Genomic DNA, 18,693 nt, shown 5'->3' on the forward strand with positions numbered 1-18,693 from the left:
ACACAGGGACTTCAACATACATCTAACACGCACTTTAAATACACCCCAAACATGGTTGACAGCGTTTAAGGACAAACCACGTACTGGTCAGAGTTTTAAGCATTATAATTTTCCTTGATAATATGCTCTTCCCAGAAAATATATTATAATATACATATATGCTATACGTATGCTCCCAGGTTAAAACTTTATCAAAAACGTTGAATCGTAGTGAATGCCACATAATGACGAATATCAAACTACTAATAAACCAAGAATTGTCTTAGTATAGCAACAAATTACAACTAGAAATTGACACATGTATTTGTGTCATTACATTCTGGCCACAACAAGCCATCTTAAATGGCTAACCACGGATCATGTGCGTATTGATGCTCTACGAACTCACATAAAAGATTAGTAACGTTCATCTCACAAACAGGGCTCTGATCATACACAATCAAGTATTTTATCATGCAGTCAATACTCTGAAAATCACACTGAAAATCATTGTGTCAGTGATACTTTGAGTAGTTTCGATGTGGCTATTGTCCAGGGGCACATCTCAGTGGAATTAGTACCAGTGGGATTAGCAGTACCAGTGGTACCAGTGAGATTAATGAATAACCACTCATTTTCATCAGTTTTGCAGTTCATTTGTCAGTGTGATTAGACATAACAAAGAACTCCTGTAAGTTCTATTTCAGTGGTATTATCTATTGTATAGGGTCCACAACTTATAAGTTCCCCCTAAATACTTTTTAGAGTAAATCGAAAAAAGAAAGACGAAATGCAAACGTGTAACCAGATATGGGTAGTCTTATTTGGTTTACACATATGGGCCAAATTATAGCGTCGCACGTCATTGCGTTCAGTCACAATGATTCATTATGTAAAAAAGAGACCGGTTTAAACAGTCTTAAAAGTCTTAAAAACTCTCAAACAATACAGTTGGCCAGGCATATTCATGTGATTGTTAAAAAAAACCTGACTGCTATGGACTCAGGTGCAACTTTTAAAACGGCCTCTTTTCTTACACAATTAACCATTGTGTCTGAACGCAATGACGTTGGTCCACATGTGTAAAACATATAGGGCTATATATACCTTTTTACATTTTTACATTTCGTGGCATGTTTTTCGATTTATTTAAAAAAGTCTCAATATATTAATTTCACTCTTTAATGTACCGTCACTTGACTGAGAGCACTCTTTTATTACATTATTGTTAATGTTGACCTACTATATATTACTGCCCCTAAAGAGTTTATTTCTACAACGACATTGCCACAAATATAACAATCGTTTTGTTTTACATAGCTCCATCAAAGCAACATGGTGTAATGGGTTTATTTGGTTCTGTTCCGATTTACAGTCTGAAGGTAATGCGGTTGCTTAAACTACATCAATGTATTATACCATAACCACAAACTATCATTCATTAAGAAAAACGTTATTTCATTTACTTCGAAAATTATTTCAAAATGAAATCTAAAGTGTATTTTTGTTCGCACATTTACTCTTTTCGATATTTGTCTGTCTTTTTTTTTTTGAAGAGTTTATCACACAATAGACGGGTGTATTGTTATTGTGTCGTCACCTATTACTTTCTTCTTTTGAAGAATTTACGGATTAGAACCAACTACAAAGAAACGTATAGAAACGGATTCTTTATAAACCATCATAAGATAATACTCGGTAATGATCGATATTTGATTCTCATTCCAGGTGGTGAAAGTTAAAACATTAACTTTTACATTTTGTGATTCAATATCGGAATCGAAAGATTCTGACATACAAAAAAAGTCTTTTTTCCGAACTGGTGATCTTTGGCATTAACAATTGATTAAAAAGCAAAACTACCAACATAGTTTTTTAGCAGCGGGCATTAAGAACCTGGTCGACTGCTTCTGATGCCTACCTTCGGATAAACTTCGGATAGCAGAAAGACCACAGTATATTCTATTGTATACTCCTAATGTTTTTGCAGGCGTTTTTTCCTTTCGACGCACAGCCCGTTTTCAGTAAATCCGCAGCGATTTTCGGGTTAAGGTCTTGATTTTTCACTCAGGTGATCATCTTTGCTTAGACCCTTGTTCTCCTTTTCAACGTTTTAAACGCTGCTGGTACTTTTAACAGCTGTTGCAGACGGCTGAGTGTGTCTCAAAGACAAAACTGCCGCAAGATGTTGGAGTATACTGTGGCCTGAAGGAAGTAAACATCTGAGGGGAAAACACGGGAAAAAGTGTCGGAGTATATAGGGTATTTTTGAAAGATTGGTAGTTTGATTTTTGGCTGACTATACTTGCAAGAAGAAATATGCAAATTGAAATTCTGAAACACAAAATATGTCGTTTTACCAATAGAACCCTTTAAAATCATGAATTTACTTATGTTATGCATAAAATACATTGATTTCCTTAAAATTCTTCATACTGATTTTTGCCTATGGATGTTACTATTACATATACCACTGTACTCGACTATCTATAACGTCGTGAATCTGTTTAACAGCTACAATCATAAATGGATAAAATATTAATATCATGAATTTCTGATTCGCTGTATTTCCTAAACGACATTAGTAAAGTCGAAGATTTGTACAGGATTGTAAGTAACACCCCGTACAGCAAAGCAAAGGAACCAGACTAGGTCCGGTACAAATCTTTCTAAAACACCCTGTATATGCTAGGATTACTGCCAAACTATAATTCTGCATACGCACAGTTTGACGCAACGGGATAAAGAAGGATCACAATAGTAGTGACAAGAGCGTGTTACAGGTTACGTGTGTGCCTTGCACGTGGCTACTTTAACTATAAATACCCGATAACTTAACGGATCCATTAGATAATAAATCATAGTGTAACCACCTTAAAGCTAACGTTAATCAAGTGTAAACAAAATATCGAAGTATTACGCACTTTAATACAATTTAACACTTATTATAACAGATATCGTATTATCGTACAGAATACAATGAGCATCTTGGATGGTTTTAGGACGAACGGTATACAACATGGACTTAAAACAATGTAATGAAATTGTAAGCCCCAGGGTTTTTAAAAAAAAATCAGGAATAATTTGCAACTCAAGGATACAATGCAATGAATGTCGTTGACAATTTATAGAAAATTACCATAGAGTTTTCAGCAAAGAAACTTGTTCAAGAATTAATGTTACTCTCAAGTGCATTAAACATTCAGCAACATACGTGGCATTTACTTGAATACAATCTTCTTAAAGTGCAGGGTAAGCGTGATAACCATTATCAACATGACGCGGTGTCCAGTGGTCTTGGAAAACAAAATCAAATTGAACTAGTTTTAATGAGTAGTTCGTGGTTACTAGTACGACGTACTTTTAGCCATATATCTCAACAAGCACCCGCAGTGGCTTTTATTTATGGGATTAAAATAGTATATCTGTGCTGTTAGGAAGTTGACGTAAATCATTGTTTAAAATAACCCTTTAGACGAAAAGACAAACGTGCTCTAGAAATGAGGAAGTCGATATAAAGAGTTAACTGAATATTGTATTTGGGAATTTTCCTCACGTATAAATAAAGCGGTCATTAGACATTTGTATCTTTGCTTTCGTTAACGCTCACAGCAGTTTGACATGTTCTATTCGAACCTTTAATTCGGCTAATCTTCCCTTTATTATTTTCGTTAGTATTTCGCGAAAAGTAAGAAGGTACGAATGCCTGTTTGAATGCTTGAATGTAACGCTCACACATGGCGGTGTAGACGATTGGGTTAATAGCAGAATTGATATATGACAGAATGCGTGCGAACACTGTTATGTATGTCCTGGCATCAACACTTGAAATAAAGAAGATGTAGTCTCTCACAGTTGCGATCATATAACAGAGTGATACAAATTCAAATGGGGAAAGACAAATAAAGAAAATAATCCCATTTACAACAAGCATTTTAGCAATCTGGTTTCTCATGCGAGAGTCTTTATTTTTCTGTTCTCCTTGCAAGTTTAAACGTTTAATGGATTTATCGAGTCCGTGGATGATCGCAATGTACAATCCACAATTCAAAATTAGAGTCACGAAAAACGGAAGAGTTTGCATACCAAACGCGAAAGTTTTCATCCATTCTTTCATTGGCATACAGTATCGAATAGTTGATGGCCAGGTATTATAAGGTTTTATAGGTGCCCATTTGTAACAATAGAAGACTAAGTTTGCATTTCCAGGAGTGAGAGAAGCAGCCAGCAAGCACGATAAAATCCATGCACCAGTTATAAGTTCAGCAGATCTGCCTTTTATGCCGTTGTTACGATCCTGTGGACGACATACTGCCACAAATCTATCTAAAGACACGAGTGTTACAAAGAGCAGTGACGCAAAATATGACATATCTGACAAGAAATATGTCCAGATGCAACCAGAAGCTCCCAAAGGCGAATCATCTCCATCTAGTGGTGATTTCATAAAACGATAAAGTTTGGGTCCAATAGCAGCGATTAAGAAAATCACATCTGCGATTGCCAGGTTAACAAGATATCTATTTGTAATTGTTCTCATATGTTTGATTTTCGCTACAACGTAGATAAAGGCACAATTACCTAGTACCCCAAATATCAGTATCAGCGGGAAACATACGGTAAGAAGTATAACTCGCCCTTGCGTGTATGCAAAGGTAGACGAATCATGTGCACTCATGTAAGCCGTCTGGTTGTACTTTCTCGCAGTTTGGTTGAACTGTTTTAAACATTCTAAATCCGATTTGTCTAGATATTCTGGTGGCTGAAAATCGTTGAGTGTCGCTTCTGTTTCGTTAAACGCCATTGTATGCTATTGTCGTTACATTAACCTTAAAACTGGTTTGCCAGCAAATCAGACTTTTTTACGAAATCTCTTTACGATGTGAAACTTTAGAGTATCGCCTGTAATGTACAGCACTCGCGTGTAAACTCACTATGTTGATGAGAAGCTTTTGTGTTATATTCGACAATGTTTGGCGTTTTATAGTGTTGAATACAGACCCAAAGAGGGCGAGTGTTGTAGTCATGCGTAGTGTCGAAGTAGCGAAGTAGGGCTTGATCATTTAACAACGGTCTATAGCTATGCAATGATGTTAAAATGCTTTCATCTCTAGCAGCAGTGACATCTTTTTAATTACGTTAATATCTTGTTTTCCTTTAACGTAATAGATTGGTAGGTGCTTTTAATAATTTGGCTATAGAGAGGCTTTTCGTACTTTAATTCGATGGGAAGTTTCTCCAAGCACATCATAAAGAACTTTACATTGGCTGATTATTCTCGGAGCATAAGCTGCGTGTTGTGTGTTGTATATATTATATGATATTTCATTCAGCATTCCATTTGGAAATTTGTTGCTCTTACGTGGTTTATAATTTTAAAGGACAGGAGCTAAGAAATGTGTACCCAACACTAATGCTTTTGTAAGATAGTTTCTGGATGTTTTCTTTCTTTTTAAATGTTATTAAAGTGTTTTATACCTTTGCTAATACTCTCTATATAACCCGACCTTTAAGCATTATCTTGAAAGGTTTATTTTTTTTTTTTTTTTATGTTGCTGCTTTTATTATATTTGACTAATACATCTTTTTAATGTCATTGATCTGTTCAGCAAATAACAAACATTCGTATAATAGTAGGTGTGGTAAAAGTAAATACCGTAAGATAAATGATATTTTAAGAAGTATCCCCTAAAACATTCTCGAGCTTTTCTTTATCTCCCTTATTAAATGGAAATGGATTTTTCTCAAGTGAGATTTCTTAATTTGTTAATGCGCAAATAATTTTAAAAGCTACCCAACAGCTGAGATGACACATATTTAAAGAGCATTACTTGTGTGGTGAGCCGTTATTTTATAAAATGTTATAGTAATGTAAAATAGTTTAAAAGGCTGCACTCTAATTTCACACTCTTCATTTGTTTGAATAGATTCGCTAGTTATCTAGTTTTCGTTTTGATGAGCTATACTGTAATTTTGATAAGATTTATTATCACTTTGAACAGCAATTAATAGTTTCCGTTAAACTTGACAAATTGGCAAGATCATAAATTCATTATATGAAGTTTGGTCATTTTTAACATGAACCTATTCATTTCTTAAACTGACAAGGCAATCTTGACAACAAACTCGTCAAATGCGATATATAAAAATGGATGAGTCTGTGGTCATTTCGATGAGAATATCTAATTAACTTTAAAGAGAAATCTGTTGTATTTTCCTTTAAATTTTTACTAGTTTCTTTTAACAAAAAGAGTAGAATATTTTTACACTCTTAGTGTTATCTTTGACACCCGAAAGGTATAACAATAACACCAAAAGTGTTAAAAACAACACCCCTGGTTGCGTTCCAATATGGACACCAACCGGTGTTACTTTTAACACCCCTAGTATTTGCAGTTAATGTGGTCCCTTCCTAATTGACCCATCCCTTTATTTCCTGGATGAATATACTCACAGTGGCGTAGCCAAGATTGCAGTGTGAGCAATTTTCAAAAATTTCAAGAACATTTTACATTTTACACTTTATCACTGAAAATAATTATTTGGTGGAAATTCCCCACTGACTACGCCTTTATGTACTCACGAAACTTGCACCACATATCAAGTGATAATATAGAAACAATTAGAATCGAATCGGACCCTCTAATAATGAAATAAATAAATTATTTTCAAGGAACGCTTAAATCGGTCAAAATATGATTAAAGTAACAAATTGTAAATTTGTCCGTTCTTATACAAATTCGGTATTGCAAAATGTTCCTATCCCTTTCTGTAAATTATGTGACCGTTCACGGCGAATGAGCCGTAAATTCCTCCCCCCGGTCAATTTTTTTTTATTTCGTGTTTAAGAAGCGGGGCTATGGTTTGTTAAACTTTGCTCCTTCAACAAAATTATAGCTTGTTACGTTTTTACATGTGCCTCTTTTTTCACATTGCTGCCAATAAATATCAAACAGTCATAATTGGCGGTCATTGCAAAGTCAACGAGGTTTAAGAAATTTCTCTCATTGTTAATTGTTGGTTATGCATACCTGTACAAAATACAATACTTGAACAGGATTTAGCAAAAGCAAACAAAGACCAGAGCTATTAAAAGTTCTATTTCCATCTAAGGATTATTGATTAGTTTTTGACTATCAAAATGAGACAGATGTCGGGCCAGCTTAAGTTACTGATGAATACGACCTTCGTACACATTTTACACCGTAACTCAGAATACAATTTAGGGAATTTACGGCTCATTTGTGCTGCCGGGTCACATATGTTCAATGCATGAGGATTTGGTCATGCTTGCTGGTCTTGGTATGTCGTGCCCATGGGTCACGTGCGTATTAATAAAAGTGCATTTATAGATATAACCGAAGTGCACTGCTTAAGGTGGTTGAAGTGGTATTTTAATTTATGAATTTGAAATAAATATCACATTAATTATTTACTAATGTCAATTAAGTGAGCCTTTGCTTTTGTTCTGAAATCATTGACGATGGGCATGAGAGTTACAAACTTGATGCGTGAAACTGGCAAAAAGTGACTCAACTCGGCCGATTTAATATTCCTTTTAAAAATGGATCAAATATTAGTAAAGGTTTTTAAAATTGTCATTGCCGTGCCTTTTTGAAGAAAAATAACCCATTATGTAAAGCAGAATATGATTTCATCCATAAGGCAAGTACCGTATTCAAATCGTTATTGTTTTTAATATGAACACCTTGTTTTGAAAATGGCCAATTGATGTAATAACTGCATGTATGAGCCTGCAGCAATTTCAAAAGAATTTGAAAAGCAAAATATTATACCTATATTGAATGTTTATAAATATATATAGTAATAATATTTTCATGAGGTGAAATATGGACTGATTTGCTGAATGAATTTTATTCTTTTAAAAGAATAAACACAGGTTATTGTTTTTTCTATTGTAAGCGGAGAAACAGCAGTATTTCGGTGTTTTTTTTGGAAGCAGCAACCATCTGTTTAAATTAGCAACATGATTTGGGGTGTGTGTGGGTGTGTGGGGGTGTGTGAGTGGAGGGGGGTGTGTGCAGGGGTGGTGGTGGTTGAACTTGGGGTATTTGGGCATGAAAAGGGTTTTCTATTTGGATCTACCAATGCACACACAAGAAGAATGCGAAGATTACTGGGAGTAACATAAACTAAATTTATATTAATTTTGTTTGGATATGTATTTGTTCAAAATGCACCCATACGCAAACGAAATCGCTCGCTAAAATGATTAAGTACCACGCAGAGAAGAAAGTGGAAGAGGAAAATGATGGAGAAGAAAAAAAAGAAGTGGAAGAATAAAAAAGACTTCCAGTTATAAATAAAAAAGGCCGATAAAATTGCTCATACTAATGCATGAAGAAAACATTGACATAAGAAAAAAACTAAATTATGTAAAAACCTAACGCGACGTATTGTTTATATTACAATATATACTTTGTTATGATAATAAAACAGTCCTCGGATGTAAATCCGTTTAAGTGTTGGGTGGTTTTGCATTACAATTAAGAAATTTGAGCAATATCAAACCCTTTATTTTCAACTTTTATATTCTTCTTGGTCTCAACTCACTTTTATCTTAGTGTGCGTGTAGAGGAATTTGTGATGCTACTATCAACGAAATTAATGTTGACACACTCTGGCATAATTAATGTAAATCACTGCCCCTCTCCCCGAATTCAATGTTGATGAAAGCAATATCGACATTGTGCTACCCAGTCTCCCCAACATTGGTTGAGGAGGAATGGGGGAGGGTGGGGAAAAAGGGGAATGTTTGTACTTCTCATCAAACATAGCTATACTAATTTTACTGAACTCTCAGAGCAGCAATGAAGAGTTTCAACATATTGTCAAAGTGTGCCAACTTTTTTTCTTTGATTGTAGCTGGATTGCAAGCGTCATTATCAAAATGTATACTTTTTATATGTACTTATCATCATTTAGAGATACGATAAAGAACAATATCTAAATTACGGCTTCGAGGAAGGCATACCTCCAATTAGCGTGGGCAGTGTCATCGGTTGGAGAACGTGCACGCAAATCACAATAATCTTATGAGCAGGGACAGGCGATAAACTTATGGGTTGGACAGCTACTTCGTTTTTACGAAGTCTTCATTGAGATTTGATGAACGAACTTCTTTTATTGTCATAATTCGATATTTTTGATCATAAATCAACTTCAAGGACTTAAATTGAATAAAATATAATTAGTAGATAGTATTGTTGTTTCAATAGTTATACATATTTTTTTAATAAAGGTTCGTTTAGGTGAAAAACCTCGGATATAATCATTTTCCAAATTTCAAGCTTAAAGTTAACTATATTTTTGCGTTTATTTGCTATCTTGTTTAATTCAACATTTTGGGTTGGTAAACTGTTCCTTATATTTTTCCCAAAAATATTTAATTTGCAAAACTTGTCTTTGATATAAAAAGAAATATGGTGAACGAAAATTCCAAATATTTCCATGCCAAATGAAACCCAATTCATTAATCTGACTTTGCTTACAATCTGGCAACAGGAATAACAAACATAAAAACCGTAAAGAGACATATGGGTTAAAACAACATTAATGTGTTTATAACAAAAATTAACGAATTCCCTTCCCTCTTCTACAAACATGTTTTATTTGATTACTCAGCAAATGATTAATTACTGGAATAGCTAGGGCATTGCAAAGAACAGCAATGTTAGGCTAATTCGCTAAGCTAAAAGATGACGATCGATAGCGTTTGATAAAACAATTTAACTCGCATAACCTGTTTTAGTAATGGTATACCTTTCCAGATAGTTGTTGTTTCATGTATGCAAATTTTCATCTTGTTGCAGTGGAATATAATAACATATGACAACCAACGGCGAAAACTGTATATTAAGTTGAGTGATTTGAGTTTACAATATGTTTTCATTAAAAGGAGTGATTCTTAATCTTTCAGTAATAAAGGTGGGACAATCTTTTATATTGAATTTTTAGCAGAAATGATTGATTTTCATTGTTTTTCAGTCTTTTGAAGGCGTGAATAATTAAGGACAAATTCTTTCAAATTGAAAGAAAAAAATATGAAAATATTCATTCTAAAAATGTTTGAAATCTCATTTCATTCATTTGGCAACACATTTAGGAGTAACACATGATTGAATAGTGAAATCAGTATACAAAAATGGTTAGAGTCAAACCAAATAAAAATCACCAAAAAACAAAACAAAACAAAAAACACACACGCACACATTTCAATCTATTTTATTCTATTTAGATTGATTTCTATCATCAATCGTTAAAATAATGAAATATTTCAATCGGTCAATTTGACCCTAGAACTACTGAGCCATATTTTGTAACACGAACTACGAAGAGGGGGGGGGGGGTAGATGCAACCCCACTTAATTTTCAATTATAAACGTCATAATACCGTTATATTTGGTACTAATGTACAGCTATGGGTCCCCTCTATCCAGTGATGCCAAAATATGTACAAACAATTCTCACATGACGTCATAATGTGAGGGCGCCCATGCATTTTTTTTGGAATTCTGGCTATGTACAAAAATTGATTTTGGGCTAAAAAATTCTACAAATATCCGATTTTCACCGAATTTTCTGCTAAATATAACGCAAAATGACTTTTTTCACCTAACTAACAGGTAAAAAGTCAGTAGCTCTTAAAACACGGTTGTTTGATGTGTATAGAATTGGCTTCATTATTAACTAAATACAAACTATAGGTGGCGCTATTTATCCCAAATACTGTTTTTAAATTTGCAAGGGGTAGGTGATCAATAACAGCCATTAAAATAGATGGAATAGGTGAAACAAGCAACAAAGAAATTTTATAAACGTATTTCATCAAAAAATAAAAGGAATTATTTGTATTAAAAGCTTGAAAGAGTAATTTCCAGTAAATAAGTAGCGCCACCAATTTTGCCAGAAATAGAAACATTTTATATCCGAAAAAGCTTTAAAAATGCTGTAAAAGTGAATAAATTAGTAAAAGAGGGGAAATTAGAGTTAAAAATGACTCACATGCATCTGTATTTTATTATCATGATATCGTTTTAGCTGTTTAAACATAAAATTGGGTTGTACATGATGTTTTGTTTGAAAAACTAATACATGATCACATCAAACAACCGCGGAAATAATTTGAAAATTGTTGGGGCCTCACCCCCCCCATGATCATCTTTGATGGCCGATCCTACCCCCGGGTAAGGTGCAGGGGTGAAAATTGTATCACCAAAATGAGCGCAAAGGATGAATTTATAACCCACCTTGCCCGTTCTTGCCTGATGATGAAATGTTGGTGACGAAATTTACGGACAACGTGTTTACCGGCCGTATTAGTATAGAATTGCATTCGTTACATTGATGGGAGTGGGTGTTGCCTGATTTGTTATTTTGCCTTAAGCTACAACATTCGCTAGCGAATAAAGTTTGTATATAGATGAGCTGACCTCAACAAGGGACTGGTATATAGATATGCTTGAGTGAACCCCATGCAACCACTACACTATTCAATAGCCGTATTATGATGTGGCGGGAGTTTTAAACACACGAGTCCTGAACAAATTAAGATGAGCGCGCATACTGCCAGGCAAAAAACAATGCAAATTCTGATGATGTGTTCGCATACTGTCAGGCATTAACGTCAGAAGTCAACTCATCTATAGAAAATGTGCTTTAGTAATGATTGCCACTCGCCTGATTAAAAAAATATAGACCACATTTAACCCTTTATATTCATGGTCTTCTTCTTGGCCACTTTTATCGAGGTGTGTATGCATTAGCTTAGTCCACGGGTGGCGGGAAGGGGGCAGGAGAACAAGGGCCCCTGACCAAAAATGAAAGAGTTAAAGTGTTCCTGTGACAATAAAATGAAAGAAGAAAATCTGAAAATCAAAGGAAAAGATCACGACCTTCATTTATAGCTATATTTCGTTTCAAAATATTTACTTTCAAATTCCTGTCAGTGTCATAAACGAAAATGTGGTGAAAACAAATTCCAAGTATTCCCTTGCTAAATAAAATGCTGTTTCAGGATTCTGACAATATTGCTGACAATCTGGCAACAAAAACAACAACAACAACAAAATAAAGACCGTAAAAAGACATGATAGGTTAAAATAACATTAATGTGTTTATAACGATGATTAAACGAATCCCCTTTCCTCTTTTCCAAACACTTTTATTTGATTACATAACAAACGATTCATTACTAGAAAAGCTTGGGAATTGCCAAGAATAGCAAAGTAAGGCTAATATGCCAGGCTAAAAGACGACGAGAAAATAACGATCGATAAGTTTTAATAATACGAGTTAACCTGTTTCACCATTGACTTGGTGTACTTTCGCAGCTATATATTTGTTATTGCAATTCTCACCGCGTAATACTTTATGACAAAGCGAACCCAATATATCTACTAACAATGAATAAGTGCTCGCAGAGCGTATTAGATATACATTAAAATTGAATTTCTACGGTTATAGCAATTGAAAGATTGTAGATTGAACGAATTTAACGAAACCTTAGAAAGTAATAATAATCTATTACTCGCGTCAAAATGATATAAATTATATACATATCTTTAAAAGTTTTTTTTAAAACATTTTACATCACACTATTGAACTCTATACAATTCATAACCCTATATACGCGATATTGTTAATCACACATGAAGAGTTTGGTTCCAAAAAACGCTAATTCCTAAGACTGCTCTGTGTAAAGGTCATTTGAAGATATATTCCTAAGAGTAGCAGTAATTACCTTGCCAAACATTGGACCACTAAAACAGTGATAAAATTGTTGATTATCTTTAAAACAATTATTGTAAATCTCTTAAACATTTATAATAATAAATATAATTTTTTTGTTCAAAAAAGGAGCTAAATCCAATGGCAGCCATTGCAAAACTTTACTTTGGAGAATTGTTTAGGGACAAAATGGTGTTGAAAATAGTTACAAAATAAGCTAGAGTTACAAACATATACATTACAATCGTTAAATATTCATTACACCTCAAATTGGTAAAATACCAGAAAAATATGACACAGGGCAGCTTTTGGATTTCGCGCCTTATTTTCTCTATTAAAATAACATTTTATGAAAACGGTATTTTTTTTTACTCCATTGCATTACAATCGTGACAGTATCAGCAGATCTGGCACTCAAATTCCCACCATCTGTATATCAAATCTGTTTAACTATTAATGAAATAGTTCACGCATCATCGTGCACAAGTGCGTAAATTGTAGGCTTGGTGCATTCAAATGCTCAGCATCAATCAAGTTGACATTTTTTTGACATTTTTGATAAAGGATTGAATACGAGTGTCACACCCCTGGTTGTACATGAGTATACTTTACACACGTCTGTTTGACCTCGCAATAAAACCGCATTTCTCATACTTATGTCAGTCAGTGTTACCGATGCCCTATAAACAAGGAAAGCACAAAGGCGATAATCGACCTCACAAATCCCCGGGTTTAACAAAGTTACGTTTAGCCAACGGAGGAACGCGTCATTGATAAACCATCCAATACTCCATTAACTCACAAAGAAAAAATACTTCCACACAATATACAAAAGCGGGATCTAATGTTAAATGGTCATATACGAATCGTGTTTAGCGGTGGTAAACGATATGATATTACAACCCTTTTTTTAAATAGCAATTTAGCATCTAAACCGACCGCAGAAGATGGCAATTATTGTACATTGTTTTGAAGCCTTTGTTCTCGATCGCAGTTGTAAATTTGACACTCCAGTTTCACCCAGTCATTCACAGCAAGTATTCAACACGCTAATGTTGTTAAATAATGGCAGTAAATCGAACAGAGGTTAAATAAAGCTTCACCAGGATTTGACAGATAAAATAGAATAGTTAGAATAAATAAACGCATTACAACCTCTGCATTGTTTAAATATTATTGTAGCTTAGGCCGAATTAGAATAAATATCAAGTCCCATTATGTGACAAAGCGAGGATTTCGGATACCTCTGACGTCCGGGTCTGACGTAGAGTAAAGGTGCATGGGGGTATTTAGGTATACCTCTCACTTCTAATGTGAAAAGACAAAGACCTCGGTCTGGATGTACTGTATGTGCCCTTCTTATCTTCGCTTTGTAACCATTATATGCAAATCCTCCCCTAACCGAGTGGGGTGTGTACGTGTACTGTTGAATGCTCCCCACGGTTCTACGTGCTATACTGTCTTGCAGTCTCTGACCTCAAAGTTTAAGAGTGGATATTAGCAAATGTGTGATCATTGCCGTGCCTGTCAGTAACACCCCCATCTGATGCCCAAACCATCGTTTTTACGACGCGTCACAATGCATTAAAAAAATAAAAACACACAATTCCGTGGCCCCAGTATACTGCACTTATTTAAACTAAATGGATTTAAAATAGTGAAGTTTTATTCTGTAAAATTCACTATTTTAAAACCATAAATGTATACGCTTTTAACTCGTGCTACTGTTTAAAGGTTAAACTGGTTGGATTTAAAGCTTATAATCTGTTTTGAGTTAAATGTTATAAACAACTATTGCTAAATCCTTTAAACAGTTGCCAAGTTTAAGACTTTTAAACTTATGTTAGAGGAAAGTTCGAGGAGCCCTATTTAAGCAACCCAAAGTTAAGAAAGTTTGATCTTGTTTAAAGATTCTTTAATCTGCGAATTAGAGTGTACTAAAGGAAACTGAAACTTTTCGACATGGAAAAGCATTATTGAGCTGCTCTGGCTTGCATATTATATAACATCAAATGTTCCAAAGTCTTCACCTGCCCCCAAATCGGACTATTGATGTATCCTCGATCCTTGATTACATAAAAGCGAATCTGTATAAGCGTATAATGGAATGTTTCATATACTGAGGGCGTCAGGTGTAATAAGTGCTAAGTATGTGCGGAGAGTTATTGTACTTTATTATTAACTATTATTAACTACTAGAGCTACTTAGAATTAAATATTTCCCGAACATACCCAGGTGTTTCCTTACTCTACTATTACTCTCCTCATATTTTAATATCATTATTTCCAGATAAGAATACGATTTGTTACAGAAAATATGAACGAGATTTACTTGAGAGGAAAAAGGAAATCAAATAAGATATCAATATCAATCAAGAACAACTGGGATTAAAGCATGACAGTAAGCCCCTCCGCGGATTTTTTTTAAAAGCCATTTTAAAGCAACTCTATAGGTTTAAGGTAATACATGACTTTCGTAAAAAATGTGTAAACATGGTGAGTTCTTCAGGTAACAAAATGTCTATATTGGATAATCCAGTATCATCCGTATGTAAAAGGGATACAAGGGTGGTCGCTGGCTTACCCTTTTTTTTTTTGATGGCCGAGCGGATTTGCCACAATTTTTGGAGCAGCGCCACCCCTCCTTTTAGAGTAAAAAAATAAAGTAGCGAAGACTGGTTTCTAAAAGCGCAGATTTATGCGAACAAAAATACTGCCACCATCAGGGTAAGTTGGTGTGGCAGAACACACCGAGGTATCCGTCAAAGGAATCCTGGTCAGGCTTAAAAACACAATAAACAATGAATATTATTATTTGCTAACAAGTTTTATTAAAGTTCTTACCCTACAAAATGCATCTTAATCTACTACATGAATAACAGTTTATGTCACAAATGGCTTACCATACCTGACCGAAAGGAATGATTTGATTTTAAAATGCACAACTGGCTTACCATACTTTGTATTATGACCCAAATGGCCTGCCATACTTTATGTTGTTTTAACACATTACATCATTTTACATAAAGTTCCACAATTTACATACAAAGAATACTTTTTTTTATGGTTCACCAAAGCATCCTACACAATGACAAGTAATACATGGTACCTTTTTTTTAGGATTCATCAAAACACCTGACACAAGTAAATACATAAACAAAGGTCACTGCAATATTACTTCATGCACAAACTATTTAAAATGCCAAACCTCACAATTGATTTTTACCTTTCTCTTATACTCAATATGGCTTCACTACAACTGTACTTCTCGTTTCCCCATATTCTCGCCCGAAACCCTTGTTTCGAAACTTCATCACCTTCTTTCCTTTAATAATTTTACCCGCAATTTTACCCTGGGCCTAAACTATTTTAATGGTCTGACCCAAAAGTTGGCAAAAATGTGTGGGTCGAACCATGTTTAATGTCACACCTGAAAGTTAATTAAAACACGTAGGTTGAATCATTTTTAATGGTCACATGACCCGAAAGTTTGCCGAACACATGAATCAAACCATTTTTCACTTTTTTTTCCGTACCCGCGATAACTGTTTTAATCCACAATCCCATGCAATACATTTACATTACGACTCTTTCACGTACATGTAAAATATTTTAATACCACACAATCCATTACGACTCTAACACTGTACACAATGTTAACTCGCAATTTGAGCGCCTCAAACCTTCGCGTCTCTAAACTCTCACTAAAGCTCTCTCACAACTCGTCTAATCTGCAACTCCTAAATGCATAAACCACAAAAGCGCAATTGCCAACATTAATATTACATTTTACAATTATTTCACAAAAATGACATGAATGCACACTGCAAGCATTATTTTTGAAACCATATTACGCCTACACACTGAACACATGTTTAGCGAATGTTCTCATGGAAATCTATATTGCGCACAACCTTCGGGAGTTGATGCTGGGAACCACATCAACACATTCTGCACCACTGCGCAGATTTCCACTTGAAAGACAGTCTTTTTTATATAACACACATTTTTCAATTGATACACAAATCCCATGTAATTTTATCCAATGCTCAACTTGACAGATTTCAACACACACTTATACAATATTTCAACAATGGCTGCGTCATTTATCACATTTTTAATGATCTATTTTTATCACACACCAATCAACAATTTCAATGCTAATTTTGTCAGCAATGGCTTGCCATAACCAAGTTATAAATACCCAATCGTATTTCCCAGTGTTTTGCCAAAGTACACAACATGGTTTCTTACTCGTACACAAGTTATTTACAAAGCATGAATACACATTTTTATCAAAACATTTTTATAGGCCTACAAATCTTGAATCAAATGATGTACTAATATACCTCTACACAAAGCATTTAGCCAAACCTGAAATATGATTACGCAATCAGCATGCACAAATCTGGCAAACCATGCAACTACATGTTATTTAAAGTCACACATCATTTCAACCCGACCTACTTTTACGCAAAGTGCACAAAATCTGAACCATGCTCACAATCATGACGCTTTTGGCGCACCATACTTTAGCTACAAAATGTCAATCAACATGATGAAATAGCTTCAAATATTTATTTACACAAAGTTTGAATTCCTGTACACAAAATTTCATGACAATTTGCAATCATCTGTGCTGCTTGTTCTGCAAAACATAATATTTTAACCCAATTTACTTGTACAAGGTTTTGTCTCAATCCCTGCCAAACACCTGAACTTGAACTCTGACCGAATTTCAGACATTTTTACTCATCAAAACAATGTCCAAAACAAATACAAGCCAAAACATTCCTCAAAACACATCCCAATTTGGCAAACATTTTGTTTCACTCATCCCCCCACAAGAAGCACAAATTGTTTGTTTACATTTAAATATGCATATCAAAATCATAAACTCACATTAAAAATATACACACTATGTCCCATGTCGTCGCCTGTTGATCATGCTTGTCTGCCGTTGTCGCGAGTGCACTTTCGAAGTAATTAAAATCCGACATTTTGCTGGCCAGCTTTTTAAATTGCGAAATGTCCATTGCAGAAATACATGCGATGGAAGAGAACGGCGTCTTCGCTAAATCACTTGAATTATCATTATAATATCATGTCCATTGCGTACGTCATGAGCTGCCAAAACTCCATTGAAGATGTAACTCCAATCTAGGCGATAATATCCACTCAAATAATGCGAATCTTTCCCCATTTCTCAGCATACTTTGAAGTCAAATGTCGTCACAATTAAAACTCGTCAACTGGGTAATTTTGCATTGTCCATTCGCTGCTGTCAATTTACTTGGTCTTTCCCAATTCCACACGAAAATATTGCCAGTAATTTCCATCTCTTCTAAACTCTCGTCTTTCTTTCAGAAAAGCACACAAAGGTTATATTATCTGTCCACCCGTCGAAAAGGTCTTCATCTTTGTCATCCTCCATTCCCTCATCCATCATGTCACACGGTCTGCACTCAGTCGGTCGGTCTAGTCGTCTGACAAGTTTCTCAATCCGCGCACTCAAAACCCACTCCAAAGTTTGGATCAGCTGACCTCCGTCCAATCAGCGTCCGCGATTTCTAAATCCTCACAAAGGGCGAAGCCGCTTCCTGACTGACGGTGCTTATACGCGCTGAATACAATGGAGAACTTTACAATAACAACTTAAGGGCTGGGGTATGAACGTTTGGACAGTATTTATTTTGGGACATTAGGGCATTTCAGACATATCGAATTGCATTCTGAATACGAAGAATGTCATTCTGATATCAAATAATTTTGAATTTTTGAAATTCGCAATTTAATACACATTTTATGGCAAATCATTAAAAATTGATATTTTTGATATTTAACAGTACTTGAAGTAAACTTTATAAATCTGATGATTTATACTTAAAGTGTATGTAGGTGGGTTGAAAAGCCGACGATCAATTGAAAATTTTGACCTTTCGTATTGAAGATATGGATTTTTTT

At 34.7% G+C, this 18,693-nt stretch overlaps 1 protein-coding gene across 1 annotated transcript; it reads right to left on the minus strand.

The window, feature by feature from the left end:
* Positions 1–3,049: 3,049 nt before the first annotated feature.
* Positions 3,050–4,917, minus strand: LOC140160731 (somatostatin receptor type 5-like). Its single transcript, XM_072184028.1, has one exon. It carries the CDS (start codon positions 4,781–4,783, stop codon positions 3,554–3,556), a length of 1,230 nt encoding a protein of 409 aa, XP_072040129.1. The 5' UTR covers positions 4,784–4,917; the 3' UTR covers positions 3,050–3,553.
* Positions 4,918–18,693: the final 13,776 nt, after the last annotated feature.

Source organism: Amphiura filiformis, chromosome 9 (assembly GCF_039555335.1).
Source record: "Amphiura filiformis chromosome 9, Afil_fr2py, whole genome shotgun sequence".
Taxonomy (NCBI): Eukaryota; Metazoa; Echinodermata; class Ophiuroidea; order Amphilepidida; family Amphiuridae; genus Amphiura; species Amphiura filiformis.